Source organism: Opisthocomus hoazin, chromosome 13 (genome assembly GCF_030867145.1).
Source record: "Opisthocomus hoazin isolate bOpiHoa1 chromosome 13, bOpiHoa1.hap1, whole genome shotgun sequence".
Lineage (NCBI taxonomy): Eukaryota > Metazoa > Chordata > Aves > Opisthocomiformes > Opisthocomidae > Opisthocomus > Opisthocomus hoazin.
In genome coordinates, this window is record NC_134426.1 from 15,804,803 (window position 1) to 15,829,374 (window position 24,572).

The 24,572-nt window shown below is 49.8% G+C and overlaps 1 protein-coding gene and 2 non-coding genes across 5 annotated transcripts; 2 read left to right on the plus strand and 1 right to left on the minus strand.

The window, feature by feature from the left end:
• Positions 1-11,966: 11,966 nt before the first annotated feature.
• On the minus strand, positions 11,967-20,295 carry SIRT4 (sirtuin 4). Of its 3 annotated transcripts, XM_075434940.1 has the most exons (6): positions 19,115-20,295; positions 18,384-18,582; positions 15,519-16,053; positions 14,550-14,844; positions 13,188-13,390; positions 11,967-12,514 (listed from the first exon to the last, which is right to left on the minus strand). In XM_075434940.1, the coding sequence occupies exons 3-5, from the start codon at positions 16,046-16,048 to the stop codon at positions 13,226-13,228; spliced, it is 990 nt and encodes a 329-aa protein (XP_075291055.1). In that variant the 5' UTR covers positions 16,049-16,053; positions 18,384-18,582; positions 19,115-20,295; the 3' UTR covers positions 11,967-12,514; positions 13,188-13,225. The 3 variants fall into 3 exon arrangements, with proteins under 3 accessions (XP_075291055.1, XP_075291056.1, XP_075291054.1); XM_075434941.1 differs by lacking the exon at positions 19,115-20,295 and having other exon boundaries at positions 15,519-16,024; positions 18,384-18,681; XM_075434939.1 differs by lacking the exon at positions 19,115-20,295 and having other exon boundaries at positions 18,384-18,681.
• Positions 20,296-20,545: 250 nt separating this feature from the next.
• LOC142363074 (U4 spliceosomal RNA) lies at positions 20,546-20,686 on the plus strand. The gene has a single exon (XR_012765463.1). It is a non-coding gene; the product is annotated as a U4 spliceosomal RNA (small nuclear RNA).
• Positions 20,687-21,072: 386 nt separating this feature from the next.
• On the plus strand, positions 21,073-21,213 carry LOC142363073 (U4 spliceosomal RNA). Its single transcript, XR_012765462.1, has one exon. It is a non-coding gene; the product is annotated as a U4 spliceosomal RNA (small nuclear RNA).
• Positions 21,214-24,572: the final 3,359 nt, after the last annotated feature.

Genomic DNA, 24,572 nt, shown 5'->3' on the forward strand with positions numbered 1-24,572 from the left:
GTGCGTAGCCGTCGGGGCTTGGCTGCGTGAGGGGCTTGAGCCGGCCGGCCGGCCGGCTGTTTGCTGCTCCGAGTGACCCGTATGTGCTTCCCGTGGGGAGGCCCTCTGCTGCCGAGGGCCGTGCCCAGTCAGGGGCTGTGGGGAAGAGGCAGGAGAGGCCTGGAGGGCAGGGGAGGGCAGGGAGTCCCTCTGAGGGGCAGCATCTGCCCCGGTTTTCCTGTCCTGAGACCGTTCTGTGCCAAAGCTTCTGCCCAGACCTGCTGCTGTTGCGCTACAAAGGCAATTTTACCGGCAGAGGCTCTCGGGGGGCTGCTGGTGAGCTCCTGTGGCAGGGGCTGCTTCTGCTGATATTTGCTGACAGGGCAGGGAGAGAGGCCCCCGTTCATCACCAGAAAATGGCTCTCTTGCCTGCACCAGCCAGAGGAGAGCATGGAGCCTGCCCTGTCATCTTGGATCAGGTACAGAATGGAGATCTTGCATGAGTTTGACAACGAGTACCCCCTCAGTATATCATTTTGCAAGCGAATTTCCTTAGGGGACTTCGAGGAGCAGTTTTTGTCATACACTCGGCAATGCCTGCATAAGCTGTACCCATGGAGCAGAACCCAAGGATCTGAGAGGGCTTTGAGAGAGCAGAAACAGATGGAGAAGTATGAAGCTGGCTTGATATCTGAAGGTACCTGCAATGCCGTCCTAGTGAAGGTCACTGGATCTTTGAGGCTATTAGGATGGTGAATTGCATTTTGTTCTTTTTCTAAAAAAAGAAAAGAGCATGTGTGTCAGCTGGATACTCCGTCTTAAGACAGGTTGAGTCCTAGTTTTGTACCAATATTAGTTGCTTATTTTTCCTTGAGTGTTTGTGTACATGAATTTTTCTGGAAACATTGAGCTCAATGTTTCCAGAAAACTCCCGTCATATGGTTAAGATGAATCATTCCTGGGGCTGGAAGTGCAAGATGAGGCGTCCTGTCCTCACACACTGGCTTTGATTCTGAAATTATTGTTTGTAGAGCAGTAAAGGTCCTAAGTAACTGTTGCTGAAATCCCTTTGTAGTGATAAATGATAAATCCTATTGTAGAGAAAAAAGTGAAATACCATCGCTATCTAGAAGAAACACTGTACTTTTGCGCTGTATCATCACAAGCAGGGAGGAGAGCTGCGGTGCAGTTGGAAGCGTTTCAGAAATTGTTGGTATAAATTTTCTCTGTAGTAGGAACTCTCTAGATTTGAGGGGAGCAGTATACTTACTCCTGGCATCCAGCATTTGGGACATGCAACCATTCCCTAGATAAACGCAATGGATGGATGAAGACACCAACTCCTTCTGTATCTGTCTTGCTTCATACAGATTTTTATAAGCCTGCGCTTATGTTTGGTCCCCTGATCATGCTTCTCATTTGCATGCCTCTTTGGCAGTGCAGAGCACCTAGCAGTAAATGTAAACAGCCCCCTGAGCAAGCCCATACAGAGAGAATCTTGCCATGTAATATGAAGTGGCAGGCCCTAATAAATGGCACAGGTGGGGAGGCTGAAGGGGTTGTGCAAAGTTGCTCCATAGGGTGTTGAGGAACGTTGTGGAAAGAGTCTAAGAGCAGGGCAGTGATTGCTTGAACTGACTTACTGCCCCCCTAACAGGGAGTACAGAGAGTATGTGGAGATCTGCTGCCATGCTGCTCTGTCTTTCTATTGCAAGACCAGAGACAGAGTACCTGAAATACAAGGTGTCCCTGTGCTCAGCACGCGTGCGAGCTCTGAAGCCGTACGCAGCACCACAGCCACTCCAGCTGGCGTGTGAGGTGCTGGAGGGGCGGTGGCTTTGTGGGCTTGTGTTGCAGGAGTGAAGTCTCAGCGTCTTATCTTCGTTTACTCTGTTGTTGTTTTCTCGGCCAAGATTTTTCAGGCTCTGCAGGCAGAGCTGAATTACTCTAACTGTATGGTCATTGCAGAGATGAAAGAGAAAGTACTCCAGCTGAGACAAGACACGCAGAGAGCCAACAACTATGCTCGTGGTAATGATGTTTCAGTATCCATTTGGGCCTGGAGACCAATACTAGAGACTTGTACTGTTGCTCTTCCTCTCAGGCTCAGGTTTTCTTCTTCTCCAGCATCGTCTAGTTAGGGATGCAGAAGAGAAAAAGTGCAGAATGTGGTAACTGAGTATCTTTCCTTGGTGGGAAGGGAGAGGACAGGGGGCTGCACACAGACAGATGGCATCTGTATCTGGAACAGTGGTTTTAAACCCCAGCTGGCTTGACTCTGCCTCTCACCTTCCTAAAGCCATTTTGTTCCTGATCATTCAGGAAAGATCTCAGGGAGAATAGTGATGCTGTTTATTTACCATCTCTTTCCTACTTTTTCTCAGTAGACTGCAGAATACCTTACAAAAAGGCATGGGACACTGTATTATGTCTATTACATTATGGAACACAGATACAGAGAGGCAAAGTGGCTTTCTAAATGTCACAGTGTGACTTCTGGATTGATCAAAGGACTGAGAATTCACTCTGGACTCATCCTTCCAAGCCTACTGCCCTGTCCCCTGAGCAACACTACCAAAGTTTTCCTCTTTGCTTTGAATCCGCTGTGTGCCCGTTGGCTAGCTATCCTGTTGCCTCTGGGGCTGAGTGCCCCAGAAAATAAGAGACATAAAGAATGTGCATCTTTTGGAGCAGAAATGTCTGTTAGAATAGACAGGGGAACATTTCTGAGTAATTAATATCCAGCATTTTGAAAGCACCTTTTATTGCCGGATTGCTCCACAAACAAGATACAGAAAACAACACATCTAGTGAAGGGTATTGCAAACCCTTCCCGTTTAATTGAAAATATTACTTTGCCTTTCTTTTCAGAGCGAGAACTTACTGCTGTTGAAACTAGTATCAAAACTCGCTTAAGTTAGGAGATGAACGGAGCTCTGTATTTGATATTTTTGCTGCTCTGGCTCCAAGCTGAATGCCTGACTTTTGGTTTCCAGGCCATATAGTGGGTATATATAGGCCTATACGGAAGTTAGTCAGCTATTCCTGTTCAGCACTAACTGTTCCTGCAGTTTGGTGTTACTGGGGGCAAGGCACTGATGGAGCAATAAATCAGATCCTGTGTTGTTCATATGCCAGCTGATGCAGATCTGCTTTTCCCTGCTTCTGTCTCCTCTCTGCAAACTGTTGAAGGTCCCTTCCTGCTCCCTTGGCTGGCCCAGCTCCTGTGTAGTGCGTCTTTGGCCTGCGGCTCCTCGGACACCACCTGCATGCCCCAGTCTGAGGAACTGTGCTACATACACTGTGTCCACAACACCAGAATTCTCCTGCAGCCCACAAGCTGTGGTTTGGAGTAGCCAACTCTGCTAGGCATGGAGAAGTCTGTGATATGCAGAAATCCTGTGGAGCCAGTTGCTCTGCTGGTATCAGCTGAAATAACCAGCTATTAAAGAGAGTGCTCCACAAACTCTGCCGTGCGTTGGGTCTGCATGGCTGGGCCTAATGGTGGGATGCTCAGGGTCTTGTTGTTGGCGTAGGAATGGGGATCCATACATGTCTCTTAGGTCACCCTCTCTTACACTGTTTTACTGTGGAGAGTCGTCTTTGGAAAGGCAGAGACAGTATGGAGATCTGAACAAGGCTCAGAATACTTTTTTTCATGGTTATTTTGAGAGGCCGGTGAGTGTTTATTGAGGACTGGAAGACAAAAATTTTACCCAGCTTGTGTCTGATGTTTTCAGTGACTTTCTGGGCTACACTTAGAGTGCTCATGTCTGCTACAACGTGCCTAGCAGCACTTGCTTGCAGAGCTGGACTCCGTTTTGCCACCTGGAGAGAAAAGAGCAGGTTCAATACCACTGTATACAAATACGGTGTTTCTGCTGCTGCTGTTTGTGCAGCAGTTATTTGCAGTACAGAGGACAGCAAGCAATTTATCCTAGCTTAATAAATGGGAGAAGTGTTTTTAAGATAACATGAAGAGAACTGAATATAGGCGGAGAGCATTGAAAGTGAGGTAGCAGAGGTGATGGCTTGCAACAGTGTGTGCAAGGATGAGTCTCGAGCCCGACTTCCTAGATGTGAGGGCTTGCTGAGTGAACGCTTAGATGCTCAGCTGTCTGTGCACCATTGAGCTGAACTACAGACATGTTTAGAAAGAACCTAAATGTTCGGTTGATTTAATTGGTATTGTGCTTCCTTACCTCACAGAATCACAGAATGTTCAGGGCTGGAAGGGACCTGTGTGGATCAGCCAGTCCAACCTCCCTGCTAAAGCAGGGTCACCCAGAGCAGGCTACACAGCACCGTGTCCAGGTAGGTCTTGAATATCTCCAGAGAAGGAGACTCCACAACCTCCCTGGGCAGCCTGTTCCAGGGCTCCGTCACCCTCAGAGGGAAGAAGTTCTTCCTCAGGTTCAGACAGAACTTCCTCTGCTTCAGTTTGTGCCTGTTGCCCCTTGTCCTGTCGCTGGGCACCACTGAGAAGAGTCTGGCCCCATCCTCCTGACACCCACCCTGCAGATATTTGTAGTCATTTCTAAGGTCCTCTCTCAGCCTTCTCTTCTCCAGGCTGAACAAGCCCAGCTCCCTCAGCTTTTCCTCATAGGAGAGATGCTCCCGTCCCCTCATCATCCTCATAGCCCTCCGCTGGACTCTCTCCAGTAGCTCCTCATCTTTCTTGAACTGTGGAGCCCAGAACTGGATACAGTATTGCAGATGGGGCCTCACTAGGGCAGAGTAGAGGGGGAGGAGAATCTCCTTCGACCTACTGGCCACACTCCTCTTGAGGCACCCCAAGATCCCATTGGCCTGCTTGGCAACCAGGGCACACTGCTGGCTTATGGTCAACTTGTCGTCCACCAGGACACCCAGGTCCCTCTCCGCAGAGCTGCTCTGCAGCAGGTCCGCCCCAAGCCTCTACTGGTGCACTGGGTTGTTCCTCCCCAGGTGCAGGACCCTGCACTTGCCCTTGTTGAACCTCATCAGGTTCCTCTCTGCCCAGCTTTCCAGCCTGTCCAGGTCTCGCTGAATGGCAGGACAGCCTTCTGGTGTATCCACCACTCCTCCCAGTTTGGTGTCATCAGCAAACTTGCTGAGGGTACGCTCTAACTCTTCATCCAGGTCATTGATGAAGAAGTTAAACAAGACTGGGCCCAGTACTGACCCCTGGGGGACACCACTAGTTACAGGCCTCCAACTAGACTCAGTGCCACTGATGACAACCCTCTGAGTTCGGCCATTCAGCCAGTTCTCAATCCACCTCACCGACCACTCATCCAGCTTACACTTCCTGAACTTCCCTAGGAGGATGTTATGGGAGACAGTGTCGAAAGCCTTGCTGAAGTTTAGGTAGACAACATCCACTGCTCTCCCCTCATCTACCCAGCCGGTCATGCCATCATAGAAAGCTCTCAGATTGGTCAAGCATGATTTCCCCTTGGTGAATCTATGTTGACTACTCCTGATAACCTTCTTTTCCTCCACTTGCTTGATGATGACCTCTAGAATGAGCTGCTCCATCATCTTTCCTGGGATGGAGGTGAGGCTGCCCGGCCTGTAGTTCTCTGGGTCCTCCTTCTTGCCCTTTTTTGAAGACTGGAGTGACATTGGCCTTTCTCCAGTCCTCAGGCACCTCTCCTGTCCTCCAGGACCTTTCAAAGATGATGGAGAGTGGCTCAGCAATGACATCCGCCAGCTCCCTCAGGACTCGTGGGTGCATTCCATTGGGGCCCATGGATTTGTGGGTGTCCAGATTGCTTAAGTGATTCCTCACGCAGTCCTCCTTGACCAAGTCATCCTCTCTGTAGGCTTCCTCTCTTGACTCCAGGGCCTGGGATTCCTGAGGGCCTGCCTTGGCACTGAAGCAAAGAAGGCATTCAGTAGCTCTGCCTTCTCTGCATCCTCCGTCACCAGGACACCCGCCTCATTCAGCAGCAGCCCCATATTGTCCCTAGCCTTCTCTTTGCTACTGATGTAGTTGAAGAAGCCCTTCTTGTTGTTTCTGACATCCCTTGCCAGATTCAATTCCAGGTGGGCCTTGACCTTCCTCGTTGCATCTCTGCATGCTCTGACAATATTCCTGTACTCTTCCCAAGTGGCCTGTCCCTCTTTCCACATTCCTTGGACTTTTCTCTTCCACCTGAGCTCCACTAGAAGCTCCTTGTTCATCCATCCTGGTCTCCTGCCTCCTTTTCTAGATTTTGTTCTCAGGGGGATGCACTGATCCTGAGCATGGAGGAAGTGATGTTTAAACAGTGACCAGCACTCTTGGACCCCCCCGCCTTCGAGAGCCCTGGCCCACGGATTCCTCCAAGTAGCTCCTTGAAGAGGCCAAAGTTAGCCCTCCTGAGGTCCAAGGTTTTGATCCTACTTATCGCCCTGCTTCCTCCATGCAGGATCCTGAACTTCACCATTTTATGGTCGCTGCAGCCAAGTCTACCTCCGACCTTCACATCCTCAACCAGTCTCTCCTTGTTTGTTAGTACAAGGTCCGGCAGAGCGCCTCCATGAACTGCTGTCGTCTCTTGGCAGTGAGGATGAGGTGAACTCGTAGGCTGTTTTTTCCCTGTTCCCTGTGCTTTAGCCTGTGACTAGCGCTTGCTTCCCTTGCACCCTGTCGGTGTGGCGGGGGAGGTGGGTAAGAGGCTGTTAAGAGGGACTTCTGCTCCCTTCCCCAATACACTGAGCAGTAGTGTTGCTGCAGCGACCAGTAACACAACTACTGCTGACTCCAGTTCTTCTGCATCCCCACAACATGTGCCATAAAGGAGGGCAAGGCCGCCGCTGTCCGTTACGGGTAGCTTATACCTCCTTCACTATAAGGTGGTTGAGATGATTCATCTGCTAAATGCTGCCTGCAAGCGCCGCCTTGTTTTTCTAACTGCAAAGTAGTGATATTGTGGGTTTGGTAACAGCCAAAGAGTATTTAGTAGACTACCTCAGCAGAGGGTTAAGTGTAATAGGCCAAGCTGGAGAGGGAAAAGCCCTGCAGCGTCACCGGGTTCTGGTCACTGGAGGGTGCGGGTGGGAGGAGTGGTTAAGCCCATACTTGCTGAAATGCCCCTTCTGCCTTGCTTGCTGCTCCCAGATGGGTCTTGCCATGGGAGCTGCCAGTGCGACTTACAGAAGGAGCTCAGGGAAAGCGCCAGAAAGGTGGCTGGTGATCTGTGGTCTTTTTTAGAAGATTCTATCCCAGGTCAGCTGTTTTGCTGCTGGATACAGCTGTCACCACCTGAGCAGAAACCACTTGCTGCAAATGCAAGTTTCAGTAGGAGAAACACATTCACTTGCTTTGCAAGACGTCTGATTTAACTTCCATTTTGCAGGGCATCACTAAAACTTATTTCCTGGATAGTTTTTTTGGTGTTTTTTTTGAGCTCCATGTTTCATCACCCCCTTTAAAACAAGCTTTCCTGTTTGATCAGCTCTTCACAGCTCCAAATTTCCCTCTGACTGAAAGGGCCAATCACCATAAATCTGGCAGAGCTTTAGGAATTCTCTTCAACCCATTTGGCTGTGTGCAACTCAATAAATGGAGGGTATTATTCCCCTTCATGCTAAGCTATGAAAATGCATCAAAAAGCATTTGCTTCTTGTCTCGGCTCCAGTGCTGTTTTCTCCTGGCCAGAAAGAGACTTGTCTTTGTGAGAAGGTAGCCTTAATCCCACTTGTGCGATAACCTCGGTTTCCTGAGGATCCTCCAGCTTTCCTTACCTGCAGGCACAGCTTCTCTGTAGTAGAAGTAGTAGGTGCACAGAGAGATGAGGAGCCTCGCTGCAGCCATGGTCAGTTCTGTGCCCAGACACAGGAGTCAATTAAGTTCTGTCATGCCACGTGCTAAATAGAGGAGGGTCATAATCTGATTTTTGTGATACGCCACCTGCTCGAGTGAGGAGCCAAGCACTGCCGCCTCCCACCAGCAGCAGTTTGTGTCAGATGACGAACTCTGGGGCACAGATTGACTTGTTGTACATACTCAGCCTTTAGAACTACAGAGTCCGGTTGGATTTTCTTCTCCTTGGCCCTTGGCAGTGTGAAGACATGGGATCACACCGGAGATCTGGATGTAGCATCTGTCTAAATTTTTCTAGACACTTCTTTTTTTGCAAGAGTCTTCTGATAAAGGAGTAGCAGAATGTCCCAGAAATCCGATCTTATTAGCAAAAAGGCACCATGTCTAATTTGCATATGCTGAAGCTGCATGTGTCGTCTGTGTCTTGGCAAGGACAAGCAGCACTTAGGTCATTCACTCAAAACCGCTTGCCTGTAGTGTGTAAAAGTCACAGCTCTCTATCGTGAGGGCCTCTAACACAAAATGCTTTTTCCTCCCCCCTTCCCCCCCTTATTTTTAGCCTTAGTGATTGTTACCTATTTGCCTAATTGTCCCGTCAGGGTGAGCGGGTATGAATTTCTTCGTCTATCTGATGTCGGTCCAGTCTGTGTGCCCCCTGCACGGTTTCCTGTATCTGTCAGGACTTGGGTGCCCAGGTGGCAGAGCACTCAGCTGTGCAGCCCCTGTTGGGGACTGCTGCAGTTAGAAAAGCTCACAGAACTGATACGATAGGAGGAAAAGGATTACTGGGCTCCTTTGGGGTGTTATTCCAAATACACCATGCACTTAGTTTTTTTTAAGGCTTCAACTAAATTGAAGCTGTTTAACAGCTTGTATACCAGAATTTCCTGTCCCCACAGAAAGAAAGCATCAGCCAGGAGGAATCTGGCATCTTGAAAGATATTTTTACAGTATCTATCAGTGATGAAAATGTCCAGACCAGTAGGACTGGAGAGGCAAAGTCCTCTATCGTAAATTTACTCTCTCACCACAATTATCTTTTCTGTAATCTAAACCCATAATTGCTAAGGCCAAGTTAATTCAGATCTCAAAAACCCTGCACTGAGACACCATAGAGAATGACTGGGTGTAGCGATAAGAAGCTCTGACTTCAGGCATTTGGCTGAGACCCTCCTCGTTCCTTTCCCATGGACTCTAGACAGCCTCCTAGGCTTGTTGCTTCAAGTTGCTGTTTACCTGGGGTTGCCCTAGGACAGGTTGTGTGAGAGGAAGACTCCATCTGTCCTGTGCAAGCCCCAGGTTTTGAATGAATAGACTGAGGAAACCAGTGAGTTGGAACTGGCTTGAAATACTTTTTTCTTTTTTTTTGGTCTGTGTTGTCCCCCCCCGTCCCCCCTCAGCTGCAAAGACTGGCAAAGTGTGACAACCAGTACATTCATGGGGGAAGCAGCACACTCGAAGGTAGATCTAGTTGCCTTCACTCCAAGGTTCCTGAACCTCCCAAATTCAGTGTGCTGAGAGTCTTCGGTCCTTTTCCAGAAGTCGTGAAGAAGCAGATTTGTCAGTCGGAGCAGTCTGACTGTAAGATGTGGGAGGCTGTGCTTACAGCGTACCCACCAGGCACAAGTCCTCCGGGCCATCTGCAGTCTGTGCTGCCCTTACTGGAGCACAGTGTGTGAAATATCTTCCTCAGGCTGCAGGGCTCAATTACAAAGTTTGCTCTGAGAATTTGCCAAGAAACAAAGACAAGATCTGCGAAATAGAAAGTAGCTTTTATTTCCTTTGGGTAACTCCCAACTCCACTTTCAGAGGAGCAGCAGAAAAATCCATTGTAAGAAACTCTCAGCTGCTCTATCCAAACCTGAGGAGCTTGTCCTAGTAGGAACAGCTGTAAGAAAAAGGGAGGAGCATAAACTGTTGATTGAGCTAATTTCATGGTTAAAACCTGTCCTTGTGCTGTAGTGGGATGTGTCCTTTTGCCACGCATAGGTGGACAGAGCTATGACTTCAAGCCCTGATCTAAAATACTGGTGGACTGGTCTAACAACAGTGAGCCAGAACAGGTAGGAGAGGATTGAATCATGTGGAGGACAAGGATGGCTTAAAGCAGACAAGGTAGGTAGTTAGAAAGGATCTGCATTTCCTTCCTGAGAATGCTGCTCAGGCTCTGAAACACTCTTTTTCTGTTAGTTTCAGCCAGTAACACAAAGATTACCATCTTTTTGTTTAGTCTTTCAGGAACAATATTTCTCCCTCTTTTAAAACCCTGCTCCCTTGCAGATTCTGCGTAGGTTGAGAGAACGAAGCTGAACACTAGGTCAGTTCTTTTACTGAGCTTGTTGTTTTCCCACAGCATGGCTAATTCACATTATATAGTGCTCAACCCTGGAGGTTTCTGTAATTCCCTTCAGGCTGGTAGCTACATCAGTAAGCTGAGAAAAACTTCTCAGGATAGGTCTTTGCTATTGCTAGCTGCCTGCAATGACATAGTTCTCTTCTGCTAGCTGTTGTTTCTCTGCATTGCATCTTCCCACACAATAGTCCCTGAGGAGTGACGGGGGGAGGTGTCAGTCAGCGTTAGAGTGGTGCAGATCTGGCTTTTAGTGTAGGAACTTTGGGCTTTCTCTGGCATTTCTCCGTTCAGCAAACTTATTTCTCAATGGTGTCTTGGGGAACATGTTAAGAGGTGACGTGCTCTGATCCTGCTCTAAAAGAAGTTCATTTCAGTAGTGCTGGATCGGCTTAGCAGGAAAAAGAAAACCCTTTGTCTCAGCTTCTTATATTTGTTGTGTATATGCTCATTAACATATAGTAATAAGCCATGTACAGGAAACTTACTGTAATGTTCATTTACTGCAAGTCATTGTGCTAGTGACTTAAAAGTATATAGGGTAGTCAGTGGAGGGTCAGGTAACGTTTCAGTGTCAGTGATACTGAAGAGACACCCTGACTTCTCTCCCACAGGCCCAGCTGCTGAACTGGACAAGAGGCAGGGGTAGATGTGGGAGGTTTAGTTACCTGTGACATCGCTAATGCCAAGTCCTCGCTGGAAATGTTTTAAAATTCTTGGCAATGCTCCCACACCTTCTCAAAATGCTGGCTCTGCTGGCACTAAACCCGCAGCCTCTGTTTTTAACACACCTGTGTTGTGCAAGTTTCAAGGTGGTGCAGAAGATGACACAGATAGTGAGAAACCCAGTCCCACTTCCTCTGCTAAGGAGTGGTAAAGGTCTCTTCTTACATGGAAAAACCTATGCGAATAAACACTCTGGGCAAGCTCCCTGGCTGTGTGTGGAGACTCGGCTGTGCCTTAGCAATGATTTCCGCAAAAGCTTTGGTTTGCAGGACAGCTGTACTATGCTAAAGATGGAGTGACATCTCTGAGGTTTCTTCACTACCAAACAGCAGATGCCTCACTCGCTGGAAAGTGGGATCCATTAAATGAGAGTAGAATGCAGGTAGGAGTCCTGGACTTATCTGGCTTGGCTTCAAAGTGAAGCCATCTCTCCTCTGACCCGTAACAGTGAAATCTTGAAACGCGTTAATTCCCTCTACCTTCTGCAGAAATTGGGTGCCTAATTGTCTCTTAGATTCTGGGCTTTACTTGCTCCTGCCTGGCATGGACTTGAATCAACACTAAAGCAAAAAGGAACTTTGCATCACATGGTCACTTGTCCTTGCTTTGCCACTTGACCTTTTAGCAGATGACACTGGCACCCTTGCTTCCAACTGCGTGTTACAGTTCTTGTCAGAATATTAATACAGGACATGTTATGTACAGAGTAGGACTGGGGCATTTCGAAGACTCCAACAATGAATCTCCCTCACAGCCAGAAGGGGAGCGGTAGATTCATGCAGAAGGTTGGGTCAAAATCTGTGTGTTGTAGTCCGGGCATGATTCTGTCTTTTACTCCATGACAATATGTCTTACGTTACCACCCTAAGGATCAACAAAAAATGGTTACCCTGTAGTGATGGAACTCCTGTTAGGGGTGTGGAAAATTACATCTATTAATAGCTTGAGATTACCTCCTGAGGGAGACCTATTGTACAGATTTAATTGTATTTCTTAATTCATCAGCTGTTAGTAATTACATCTGGCATTTTTGCAATGGAAAAAATTAATCTAAACTGGCTATTGAGACTGTACTTAAATAAATCATAGGAGGGAGAGGAAATTACAATGCAAACAGTATCAATCTTGTAAACAATTTTAATTTGCTACTTCGCTATTCATTAATTAAATAACATCTTCAAAAATGCATTCTGGAAAACGTAGCAGCCACGCTGAAAGCAGTGCTGGTCACATTAGCTTGAAGTAACTCCTCTGGCATCTCAACAATATATAATTTTTAAAGGGTTCAGACAGTAAGCAGTTCAGCTTGTGAGCTGACAGTTGAGAGAAATGCTGACTTTCCCTCCTTGCTGGAAGGTGTCAGCCTTATAGTCTGTGCTTTCAAATAACCTCTTACAAGAGCAGTATTCTTGTTCAGCTTCTATTTTCAACCTTCTTTTTTTCAAATGACAACTGCAGTTCCTCTTGCCTCCTTTTCCTCTTTGTACGCTCCATAGCTGCCTGCTAGTGGTATTGGTTCCTCCAGCAGATACCGTGTTTTTCCCTATTGCCCTCCTGTGCGATAGCCTCAAGTTAGTCGGTCAAAATCCCTGTCCCTCGTTCTTCTCTGGGCACAATTATAAGAAAAGTATTTTGTTCTCAGGTATGGTAGTCTGATTATCCTGTCCCTGTGAATGAAAAGAAAAGGCACGGTTTACAATGGCAAGGTAAGGCAGAAAAGTACTTTTTTCATCATCATCCTGTTTCCCAGTCAGTGGAGATGGTTTGAATGGAGAAAACTGGTCAGGTTGCCTATGCGAAGCTTGCTGCCCTCTCCTGGCGTCATCAGCGGCCATGCATTGGCTCTCAGCTGCCTCTTAGACTGAGGCTTTCCCCTTTCGAGACGAGTCCTGCAGGAGTGGAGGGAAGAAGCTGCTTTATAGATGGAACTGATTATTTGAAGCAGCAGTGTTTTGCTTACGATTAGCTGGATCAATTCAACCAGGCACGGCTGTTGAATTGTCAGTTGCAAAGGCAACAGTGTTGATCAGGTTCGGGGACCCTGCAGATGATACCCTGCAGTTTTCTGATTGTGACAAACAGATTGGAACTCAACGCTGCCCACTCTTCTGGCTACTCTTGCCCAATTTTCTGGAAGTGGTAGCACTTAGCATGCTTCTTTATGATCATGGGAAACAGTATCATGGCCCATCAGAGCATCCCAGTTACAGATGAACATGTACAGCCATGTTTCGGTGCACGCTGTGGGAACGTATTTTCAGTCGGCGTGTCTCAGTCTCAGCATTTGATGGGAACCCATCTTCTTACCCTGTAAGGTGACTGACCAGGGAAGGTACTCACCTTGTTGAAATAATTTTACTCCTGATAGCTACGGAAGCTCAGCTTATTGGGTCACGTGCAACAATCAAAGGCAGCAGCTCTCCACAGCGGGAATTCAGTTTTAAGGATGCAAAGTGATCTAACCTTGTGGGCCCAATATTAAGGATCGCAATTGGCAGCTTCTTATCCCGGGCAGCAAGAGCAAACCTATAACCAGAGTATACCTGCAGGAGTACCAGAAGGCAAAATTACTGGCAGCTTAGGCGAGAGAAGAGCTACAAAAAGGAGTAAGGAAAGTAAAACAGTTGCTGTTGGCAGTGGGAATAGGGGCTGTGTGTACATGCTGTGTTAGGCAGCTGTGCTGAACTCAGGTAGGAAATTGCTTCATTCAGGAGTGCACAGAAAAAAACGGTTTTTAACCTCTGTCAGTGAAGGATCTGCAGTTTCATAGAAACTGAAACTTCATAGTACACTGAAGGGAAATACCCTTGTCTTTTAGTAAATCTCTGCAGCAGTTTTCATTAGTTATCATACGTACTTAAATGCTTCTACTTTGACTGTTCTCACATGGCCCAGCTTAGTAGTACAAGAATGAATTTAAGGCATTTCAATCATTCCTGTACAAAGGATTATAAGCTTAAGAAGTGCAAGCTCAAGGAATTTGTCTCTGGTATCCTGAAGCCAAGAGAATCACAATCAGACAGCCTTGGTTTTATCTCGTTCTGGGAGGCGTTACAGTAGGGGTTTTTTACTGTAATAGAGCTTGTTCCGAGAAAAAAATTCTCTTCTACACACTCTGTTCCAAAAGCTTCCATGGGTTAAACAACAGGGGTTTCTACACTACCTTAGCTTATAGATAAGAGGCTAATGGAGAAAACACATGGTGATACAAAGGACATTCCTAAGCAGCAAGCAGAGATATTTCTGCTCTCTTCTTGAGAATTTAATTAGGATTTAGACGTCCTAAGATCTGGTATTTCACACAGTGCGTGAGGCCTAGAAAGCTGCCAAAGGCTACAAAATTCAAGCAAAAAATGTGGGGTGGTGGTCTCTGCAGGACTGAATTCTATCAGGTATCTTGGCTTTATGGACAATTGTGAACCTACAAGGTAGTGATGGAGGAGGTAGCAGAGAGAGGTCCGACGGGGTGAAAGGAGATACGTACAGCAGCATGAAGTAGACTGGCAACAGAGTGACAGGGAAGCCGAAACAGCCCAATTGTAAAGCCGGATTCCAACCACAGTAAAAATAAAATACAAAGAAGCTCTGGAGAGGCTGTTCTGATCCACAAGCAATTAGTAGTCCTAAATTGTGGGACCAAGGATTGTTGCAGGCAGAGTGGCACAGAAATAGGAATGCAGTGTGGGAGGAAGACCTACTTACCTGCATAGAGGATCCTGCCACCAGCATGGAGTCTGATTCTGCCAGGCGTTGGTGCACAAAATTCACTTTTTCCCGGCTCACTGTGTCCCCAAAGAATGTCACGTCGGGCTTCAGGATTCCACCACATTTACGGCAGTCTGGGATTTGGAAATTAAGCACCTGCTCATCCGTCAGGAAGACATCCCCATCTGGAGCCACACCAAACGCTTCAGCTTTCCAGGTGGGATTCAGAGCTTCAAACTGCTCCTGAAGCTCAGAGCGCAAGACTTGGTGTCCGCAAGCCAGGCAGAAAACCCTGAAATTTAGAGCAAAGGCTTAATGGAGAGTTTAATGTCAGCTGAAGATCTGGAGTCTGTAACTTGTTCTGTGGAGGGCCTGGAAGGTCTGTTATCATTATCCACATTTATTTACCAAATAGCACAGGTCAAGGAGCTGTCTTTCTACCTTCAATTGTTGCTTTGTAAGAATTCTCTAGGGGAAGTGCTTTGAACCCTCTCTTTCAGTTCAGGCTGTGCTTTTTCCTCTGGAAACTTTGGGTGACCGCAGCCAGGCTGTGGTGGCCCCTCTCCAGCCCACGCACCCTCTGCATTTCTGGCACCATCCACTCTGCTTAGCCCTGGGTAATCCTCGCGTCCTTAGGATCCCCTTGTCCTCCTCACTAAGAGGACGTTTGCCGTAGCAAGGAAAGGGGAAATTCTGGCTGATGCAGGCTCCAAGGGAAATGATCCAAATCACGCTCCAAAAATACACAGTGGTGTTCATGTTTCTTAAATATTGTGCTGTGAACAGCACTGTTTTGAGATCTTTTTCTCCGCCCCAGCCCACCACCACCTTTGAGCATGTCATCTCCAGGAACACAGCATCGACGTTTTGCCTCCTTTCTCAGCAGCTAGCACTGCACCTGCCGGTCAGTCACCCCAAACAAGAGGCCAGAGGATTAACCACCCTCCCTCTGCCAACAGAGCGTACCTGTGCGTGCAGCCATGCAGTTCCGTCACGCGCTGGCTCCCGGCTTTGGTGTGAAGGGCATCCACGTTCTGGGTCACCAGCCAGTGCAGCTTCCCCAGCCTCTCCCAGTCTCTTAGTACCAGGTGTGCTGTGTTTGGCTGGTGAGAGGAGAACTGGGGCCAGCCCACATAGTTCCTTGCCCAGTACCGCTGCCGGGCACCAGCACTACGAACGAACTCAGCATGCTGGATGGGCCGTCTGTCTGTCCTGGCGTAGAGCCCGACACCTTCAGAGCGGTAATCTGGGATCCCCGATTCAGTCGAGATTCCAGCTCCGGTCATTACAAACAGCCTCTTGGAGTTAGAAACAAAGCGCTGCAGCTCCTCTACTTCCCTGGGATCTGGGGGAAGACAGGCTGGCACGAAAGCCAAGTTTGGCAAGGTCCTGGATACAGAATGGGATCTGAAATGATGGGATCTGATGGCTTTGCAAACTCCTGACAGCTTCCTGGCAGAGAACATGTTCAGCTGAAAGCCAAGAACAGAACACATGGTAGCTAAAAGAAAGCAAAGAGCATGTCCTTAATTCCATTTTCTTGGGATTCTCTGGAAAATTATGCTGATAAGTATTCTTTGCTCTTTTTTCTTTTTAGTAAAGAAACACAGATTATTTTGGAAATGTTAACTAAAGCCCACCGTCTGAGGACAGTGTTCATATGTCAGAGGGCAACACTGAGGACTGCTCAAGGTACAAGGACAAAGTTAGCACCCCTGACTTGCAGGATTCCTGCTCTTCTATCCTGGTGTGAAGGATGGCTGCCTAAAGAGGACTTGTAAAGAGCCCAGAAAGACCTGAGCATGCAGAGTCTTTCCCAGGTATGTGCAACAGGGCAGAGAAGAAATGGCAGGGAGGCCAAGCAGCCCACCCCGCAGACACTGTGCGGCTGGTTCCTCCCCAGAAGAGACTCTGCTTTCTTTAACATCCTGCCTGCTCCTAATCAGTCCTTTCTATTTACCCCATCCTTTGCACGTGTTGTGGGAAGGGAGAGGAGAACAACTTTGAAATGTTGCTCTTTCAGGACAAAGGCCTTGACTGGAGTTACTCCTGGTTTTTTATAAAGTCCTCGTGCAGAACAGGCCTTGAAATTGGACTGACGATGATGAGGACACAGCCTAAAAGCCTCTGGCACCTCCTCCTTTGTGGGTGCCATCACCCCAGAGTCAGTGGAGAGGTGGAGGGCTACAGCTTTGCTGCTCCAGCAGGAACAGAGGGCTGTGCCAGGAGACAAGGGATCACCCAAACGAGTGGGGAGGAAGACACAACTGCCTGGCAGGTAGGAACGGGAGGGATGTCCTGCTTTAATGGAGGAACGGCATGTCCTGGGGGGACAGGCAGGAAGGCTTTGCTGACAAGCAGCCTGGAATTGTGTGCAGGACCGGCCACAACAGGAGTGGATTGGTTGGGACCTTGATTTTGTTTGATCTTTCTAGCAGTCTGCAGTTCTCCTTTCTCCATTTCGCTGTTTTAAAACTACTTTTTTTCTGGGCCTTTCTATGGTTTTGTATACAAAGGACAAAAAAGTTTTGAAAGAAACAGTACTGAGAATTGACTGACTGATATTTTTCCCTCCTACCATCTGCCTTAGCAAGGGGGCTTGTATGAGATCTGGAAGATGGAGGAAGGACTGAAATTACTGATCAAAGGGGATGATGTCTAAAGAGTGATTGCACCATGCCCTGGATAGTCTGGTGCTTCAGCCTTGGTGACGTGGGACACCTGGATGCAGCTTCATGCCCACTCACACTTCTGCCCTCACCATCACAAATTACTGGGTGATGGGGCTGGGTCTTGCTGGGAGTTCTCAGCTGGCTGGAGCAGATCCCTTTCGGGTGTTAGAGGCAGTGGTCTGAGGGAGGGCTCTGTAGCTTGGTAGCTGTCAGATGGTTAAAGCACGTGGGCAGTTTCATAAATGCTGCCTGCAGGAAACTTGCGGCGCCTGTGAGATCTGTGGCAGCTCTGAGAAAGTCAGAGGTATTCCAGCGGCGAGCTTCCTTGGCTGGTCCCTAAGTGCTTTGGATGACCCGTGCTTCAGTGCCTGGATAGTTTTTAGACTCCTGCTGCATCTAAATTGCTTTGCTTCAAGTCCCCAGTCCCCCTCAAGTACCAGTTCTTACGGTAAATAGAGCAATATTTAGATACGTTTAAAGTCTGGGTGTTCAGCTGTAAGTATTATGATATTAAATTGATCCTATTGGCAAAGAGGAGATTTGTCTCAGTTAATCTCGAGTGCGCAAGGCTTTGCTTTATCAGTTGAATTACAGGGAAGACTGGACATCCTCCGCAGTCCTGATTTATTTTTTAAATCTCAGCAGTGGATTCTGGTCACAGTTAATTTTTGCCTCGTTTTGTTGTTTAGCAGGGGTTGTGTTGGGCCTTACTTCTGAAGGGGTTTAATTTTCCATATGAAATAATTAGAAGGGACAAGGTCTCCCAATAAACTGTAATTTGCTTTGAGAATAGCTTCTGTCACGATGCTCCCCAGAGGCTGTTAAGCCAGTTTGCCAGTGTTTAAATTGCTTTAACTGATGAAAATTCTCCATTCCTGTCCCTTAGCATCACCAGATCTCTCAGAAGGAAATGTTTGGAGGGGAAATGACATGGAGATATAATATGGGGTGGCCCACAAAAGAGAGAAAGCAGTGGTGGGACCAGCAGCAAAAAAATAACAGATACATCTGAGAGCTGCTGCGAAGCGTAGGACAGTGTAGGGGAGAAACTTAGAAAGGACAGACCATTGCCTGTGAAATGCAAAGCTGCTTTTAAAATTAGAGTGCTCAGATTAAAAAATAACAACTATACATAATACGTGAAACTCTTTAAACGTACCTATGGAGGCCCGAGGCTAGTTTTTTTTCAACACGCATCCAGGATGCTCCACAGAAAAGAGATCAGCCAAGTTCGAGGCAGCAGCTGAGCAGGTTTCTACACACAGGAACAGGCCAGAAACGCAGCGGGACGCCCCGGCACCCGAGTCGCTCTTGAGGTCATAGTGGCGGGGCGGGGGGGCACAGCCGTATGGACGCATCTAAAGAATTAAGAGCGACAGGGTGAATAACGCCTGAAAACTTACCTTTCATAACGCTGCCGTGCCCGGCGACGGCAGGAAAGGGCTCCGGCACGGAGGGGCACCTCCCTGGGAAATGTAGTTCACAAAGCGAGCCAGCCCTCAGCGCTGAGACTACACTTCCCAGGCTTCAAAGAAGAAAAACCTCGAGTGCCTGACACCTGATAAAGTCAAAGTGAAAGCACCGAGAGCTTCGTAGCTGCCCTCAAGGGAACATGCGAGAATAAAATCAGATTTGATCTGATACAAATGCAAGTAATGGCTTTGATAAAATGCACTGTAGGTGCTTGTCCTTAGAAAAGCATGCATTTTCTTTTCACTAACAGGCTTTAGGCTTAAAATATGACTAAATAATGGAAGAAAAGTCCACTGAGGGCTGTTAAAGATATCTCTTCTGGCTCAGGAATTCCCTGAGACATAAGTCGCTAGAGGCTACAGGCGTACGGCGGGCTGATAGGTTTGCGCTGTTCTGGCACTGTTCTTTGGTACCCACCGTTGGCCTGGGAGAGGTGGACCTGTCCGGCAGTCCTGATGTCTGGGGTTAAGCGCGTTTGGGATGATGGGGAAAAAAGGTTTGGGAGAAAGATGTGGGACGGGCCTGCGGCAGCAAGGGTGGACAAGTAATGGAAGTCTGGTCCATCGTGCTGCAGATAGCGTGGCTGGACGTCAGTGAGGGAGAAGTGGTCTCTAGATGAAAAATGAGAGGGTGGCTGTCCCGTTGATCCGGCGGCCGCTTTTCCAGGGTGCAGCCGCACACCCTAAGCCACAGCGGGATTAAATTCCTGGGGCTGGACCCGTCGTGCAGTCCACCGACTTCTTCCGGGGCTCGGTCTCTCGTTTGCCTTGCCCGTTAGTGCTTTGCTGGAGGTGGCTTTCTGCTGCGGGGTGACCCGACAGCTGGCCGAAGGGGAACAGGGGGTTCTGGGGTGGGGGACCCCCCTGCTGCAGGAAGGGGCTGCTGGATCTGTGCAATCTCTCTCTGCAGAACCGCACGAACTGCTTCCACCCCTCAGCGCCTCATTAGCGGCAAGGATTTCTTCCAGCGTTTTCCAGTTGATCCAGCAGATCCTCCTTTCTAGCGGGGCTGGCTACTGGTGGCGACTTCTTTGAGTCCTCGGGCGAAGGCGGCTGGCAGAGCTTGGCAGAGCAGCTGGTTTGGACCCCCAGGGCCGTATGGCAGGAGCTGACGGAGCCCTCTCGGCTTGGGGCCGGTTTCAGTCGCGGGAATCACTGGATAAACCGTACAAATTGCCTGGCAGTAAGGGGCTTGGGGCTCTTTTCCGACGGACTCTTTATTTTTCTGAAGAACAGATAAATAGGAGGAGGTCCCGACTGCTGCCCAGTACGAGATGCTCCTTCTCATCATCACTTGGGCCGCTGCTCCAGTGCGTTCTCCTAATGGCTCTTGCTAATTAGTCCAAGCCATTGCAGGCACTTTTAACCCACTTTTCTTGCTTTTCACAGTTACCCAAAGCCCACACGAGCCCCAGCCTGGACAGAGCAGCGTGGGGCTCCGCGGTCGGGAGGAAGACGCGCGTCCCGCTCGCGCGGTGCCCGTTCCGTGAGTCTGCGCGGCCCCCGGGCCGGTAGTGCCTGCCGTAAGCGCCCTGTCCCGGCGGCGGCGGCCCGGGCTCCTCCCGGGACGGCAAACGCCGGTTCCTGGCGGAAGCCGCGGCCGGCGGAGCAGCCCCCTCCCCGCCGCTCATTACCATGCCGCCCTCCCGGCAGCCCCCGCGCGCCCCGCCCGCCGCGCCGCCCCGCCGCCCCCGGTAACCGCCCGCAACCCCCTCCCCGCTCCCGGCGGCGGCGCGGGCTGGCGGCGCGCGGCGGCACGCGGCGTTGGGGCGCGCGGGGGCGCGCCGGCGCGCTCTGAGCTGGGCGGCGGGGCGGCGGCGGGGCGGCCGGCGGGGCGGAGGGAGCGCGCAGCTTTGCGCAGTGGCAGTATCGTAGCCCATGAGGTCGATCCGAGGCGCGATTATTGCTGGTTGAAAACTATTCCCAATACCCCGCCATGGCGGCTTGTAACACAGCCACCATCGGCAATTTTTGAGGGCCTCCTCGGAGGCTGTCTTTGCGTTGTTAAAAACAGACTCGGCGAGAAGCGGGAGCGCGGGGACGGGCGGTGGTGTGCGAGGAATGGCGCGGGATGGGCTGGAGTACGCTGTGCTGCGGCTCGGAGTCACTCAGTCGGCGGAGAGCCACGCGCGCTGACGTCGCGCCTAATTTACATACCCCTTCCCAGCAAGCTTCGCGGCCGCCCCCTCCGCTCGGCGCGGAGGTGGGAGCGGAAAAAACCGGGGCGTCCCGCTCCAGGCGGCGCGCAAGGGGAGCATGGCGGGGCGGGCAGCGCCGGCCGGGAGGCGCGGGGGGGGCGCGGGCGGGCGGCGGGGCTCGCCGTGAGCTAGGCGGCGGCCCCGGGGCGAGGGGCGGCGGCGGCGGGGGGACGAGATCAGCTTTGCGCAGTGGCAGTATCGTAGCCAATGAGGTTAATCCGAGGCGCGATTATTGCTAATTGAAAACTTTTCCCAATACCCCGCCATGACGACTTGAAATATAGTCGGCATTGGCAATTTTTGACAGTCTCTACGGAGACTGAATTTTGCTGTGAAAAATCAGAAAAGAGACTACTCCGTCTGGGAAGATTTTTTTTGGCAGTTATGGATCAATGCCGTGTGGGTTCAGGCAGACTAGAAAGATCTAACGGGTTTGGTTCTCCTCGCTGGCGGTGCCTGCTCCTAAATCCGTGGTTTCATAAATTGAGGAAGACTAGGTTCTTCTTGCCTTGTCCTCTCAAAGCCGCTGAAGGAGGGCTGGGTCGGTGAAAATGGAGGAGGAGGGACTGGAGAAGCGTTCCTCGCGTGGCTCTTGCCAAGGAGGTTCCCTTGTGGAGCATGGCCTCCCAGCGTGGCTCTTGCCAAGGAGGTTCCCTTGTGGAGCATGGCCTCCCAGAAGGTAGCGTAGGCAGCAAGCAGGGGGCCGGCGTTTCTGGAGCAAGTGAGGGGGTGAAGGTCTGAGTCGTTGGTTCCAGAACTTCTCTGCAACCTGTCAGGGAACTGTACCATAACCTGCCTTTTATGGGGGGTTATTAATGTACACCCATTGGCACCACTTGCTTTAGAAAAAAAACCCCTCCTTATTGTCAAAGGAATCACAAACCTTTACTCTAGAAAAAGCAGTTGCTGAGTTTGGTGTAAAATCCTAGTTCATAAGTCGTTAACCCCATCTGTTTCTCAGTTACAGCTGTTGTCTTATTTAGTGCCTCAGCAGACCCTGTGGAGGGAGAGCAGTGACCCGCTGGAGCTGGAAGCAGCTGCCCTCTGTCACTTTGTTGCGGCTGATGCTGCTGGCAGGTTGCCTCTGTACCCTTCCATGACATCCACGTGGCACAGCACAGAGGACACACACTGCGATGAGGTCACTGTCATTGCTCCGCAGTTTCACGTCTCTCTGGAAAGTGCACAGGTGAGGTCTAAACATGCCTTACAAGTCAGTGCAGCTTTGTATCTGTTCGTCTCTGACGTAGATTCAGTCTGCTGTAAAGAACAGTGCTTTTCATAAGAGGGTGTTATGAAATGAGCTTGGGTCACTGCTCTGTTTGGCAGCCAGTCTGAGACTGCAGCCCTGAAGGGGACCGGTGGGCAGTGAATCCATCCGAAGTGTGTGGAGGTCAGTGGGTTTAGCCACCCTTCCGTGGAGCTGGTCTGTGATTGGTAAACGATGCTTTGACAAGAGGGAAGGATGCCTTGAGCAAGGACTCTGGACACTTGGGTTGTGTGGAGCCAGGAAGTCCTGAAGTCCAACACAAGGTTGATACTGGCTCGTTGTCTGACTTTATTCCCAGCTCCCAGCCCTGTTTCCCATCTGTAAATAGGCGCAACAACTTCTTGTCGCACCTCCTGTGAAAGATAAGTCAGGTCACAACGTGTCTTAGACACAGGGCACAACGTCAGAGGAAGGCCCGTGTATGTCTCTGATGCACGACCTGCCTTCACTCCCTAGCGCTGCCCATCCGGCACCGGTTATGAGGGATCGCTTCCCCTTCAGTCGTGCCAGCAGCCTCTGGGTATGCCTCGGGTACACTGCTCTGGTGGGAAAGAGTTTGCTGGAGGTGGCTGTCACCCAGGAACTGCAGCTGTTTCTGCCGGCAGTGGGCAACTGCATAAGAATGGTGCTTGAGCAGCAAGCAGGTGTTCCCGAGTCAGAGTTTCAGGGGAAGGGAGCAGGTAGATGGTGAGAAAACAGGAGTTCCAGGGCATTAGGAGAGGGCAGACATTGTTTGGGTGAGTTTAGCTTGAGCCCACACCACTGAGCAGCTCTTAGCAGCTTGGGTTTTAACCTGCCCCTACTCCTTAGGCTGTCATAGGAGGGTTAAGGACTGACGATTTGAAGTAAGAAATGTAAGTGTGTGAAGAATTCAATTACGAACAGCACCTGGCTATGAGGAGTGCAATGAGAATGAGGTTGGTTTTAAAAGCCATACCAACTAGGGGGTGGCATCACTCATGCGACTGCCCTGCTTTTCCACCTCACTGACCCATCTGTAGCAGCGCTGAAGCCAGAGACAAAGCTTTAGAGGCAATGACTTTTTTTTTTTCCCCCTACATTGAGCAGCTTGGACACAACCTCTTTCTTGCGGGTGCAACCCTAACCGGAGTTCTGACATGTTCATTTCAGCCCTGAGACAGAATAGAAACTGCTTTCTTGATTTGCACTTGCTTCCAGACTCCCAAAGGACACTGCAGGAAGCTGAAGATAAAGGTTGCGTACCAGGCTACAATACGAACAGAGCACAGCGGACATGTTATTTATGCAGGGGTAAAAATACAACCCAAGTCAAGGCAGATGCCTGTTGCACGTTGCTGAAATAAACGCACAGATCCCAGGAAGGGACATGTTTCTGATGAGCTTACGTCCGCTCTGCTGCTAGCAAATGCCAGTGGTTTGTGTTGCTTCGCCTGGGGAGATGCATCCTGAAGTCATAGTTGTACAGCCCGTGATAGGTTTTGAGAAAATGTGACAGTCACAGAATCGCAGAATGTTGGGAGTTGGCAGGGACCTCTGTGGGTCACCCAGCCCAGTCCCCTGCCCAAGCAGGGTCACCCAGAGCAGGCTGCACAGCACCGCGTCCAGGTGGGGCTGGAATATCTCCAGAGAAGGAGACTCCACAGCCTCCGTGGGCATCCTGTGCCAGGGCTCCGTCACCCTCAGAGGGAAGAAGTTCTTCCTCATATTCAGACGGAACTTCCTCTGCTTCAGTTTGTGCCCATTGCCCCTTGTCCTGTCGCTGGGCACCACTGAAAAGAGTCTGGCCCCATGCTCCTGACACCACCCCTTCAAACAATGCTTGGGGACCAGCAAGGAGGGGTCAGGCAAGATCCTTGCTCTTGGTGGTGAAGCACATGGTAAAAGTCTTTGCTTACATTTGTGTTGTACTTAGTTCTAGGCAAGGATGTCATAGAATCATAAAATGGTTTCGGTTGGAAGGGACCTTGCAGACCATCCAGTTCCAGCCCCCCTGCCATCAGCAGGGACATCTCCCACCAGCCCAGGGTGCTCAGATCTCCATCCAACCTGGCCTTGGACACTGCCAGGGAGGGGGCAGCCACAGCTTCTCTGGGCAGCCTCACCACCCTCATGGGGAAGAATTTCTTCCTAATCTCTAATCTCAATCTGCCCTCTTTTAGTTTACAGCCATTCCCCCTTGTCCTATCACTACACCCCCTTGTGAAAAACCCCTCTCCATCCTTCCTGTCGGCCCCTTCAGGCACTGGCAGCTGCTCTAAGGTCACCCCGGAGCCTTCTCTTCTCCAGGCTGACCGGCCCCAGCTCCCTCAGCCTGTCCTCGTAGGAGAGGTGCTCCAGCCCACTCCATGCCATTTTCTGAAAAGTCCTGGGTTTGGAATAAAACCTGGAATGAATTTCCTAGAGGCTGTTGATTATTCACAAGCATT

Coding starts and splice junctions, on each gene's coding strand:
- SIRT4 (XM_075434940.1), bottom strand. CDS start 16,048: ATGTGTTCTGTTCTTGGCTTTCAGCTGAACATGTTCTCTGCCAGGAAG. Junction 14,845..15,518: donor CTGCATGGCTGCACGCACAG/GTACGCTCTGTT, acceptor TCTAAATTTCAG/GGTTTTCTGCCTGGCTTGCG. Junction 13,391..14,549: donor TGGCAGGATCCTCTATGCAG/GTAAGTAGGTCT, acceptor GTACTCCTGCAG/GTATACTCTGGTTATAGGTT.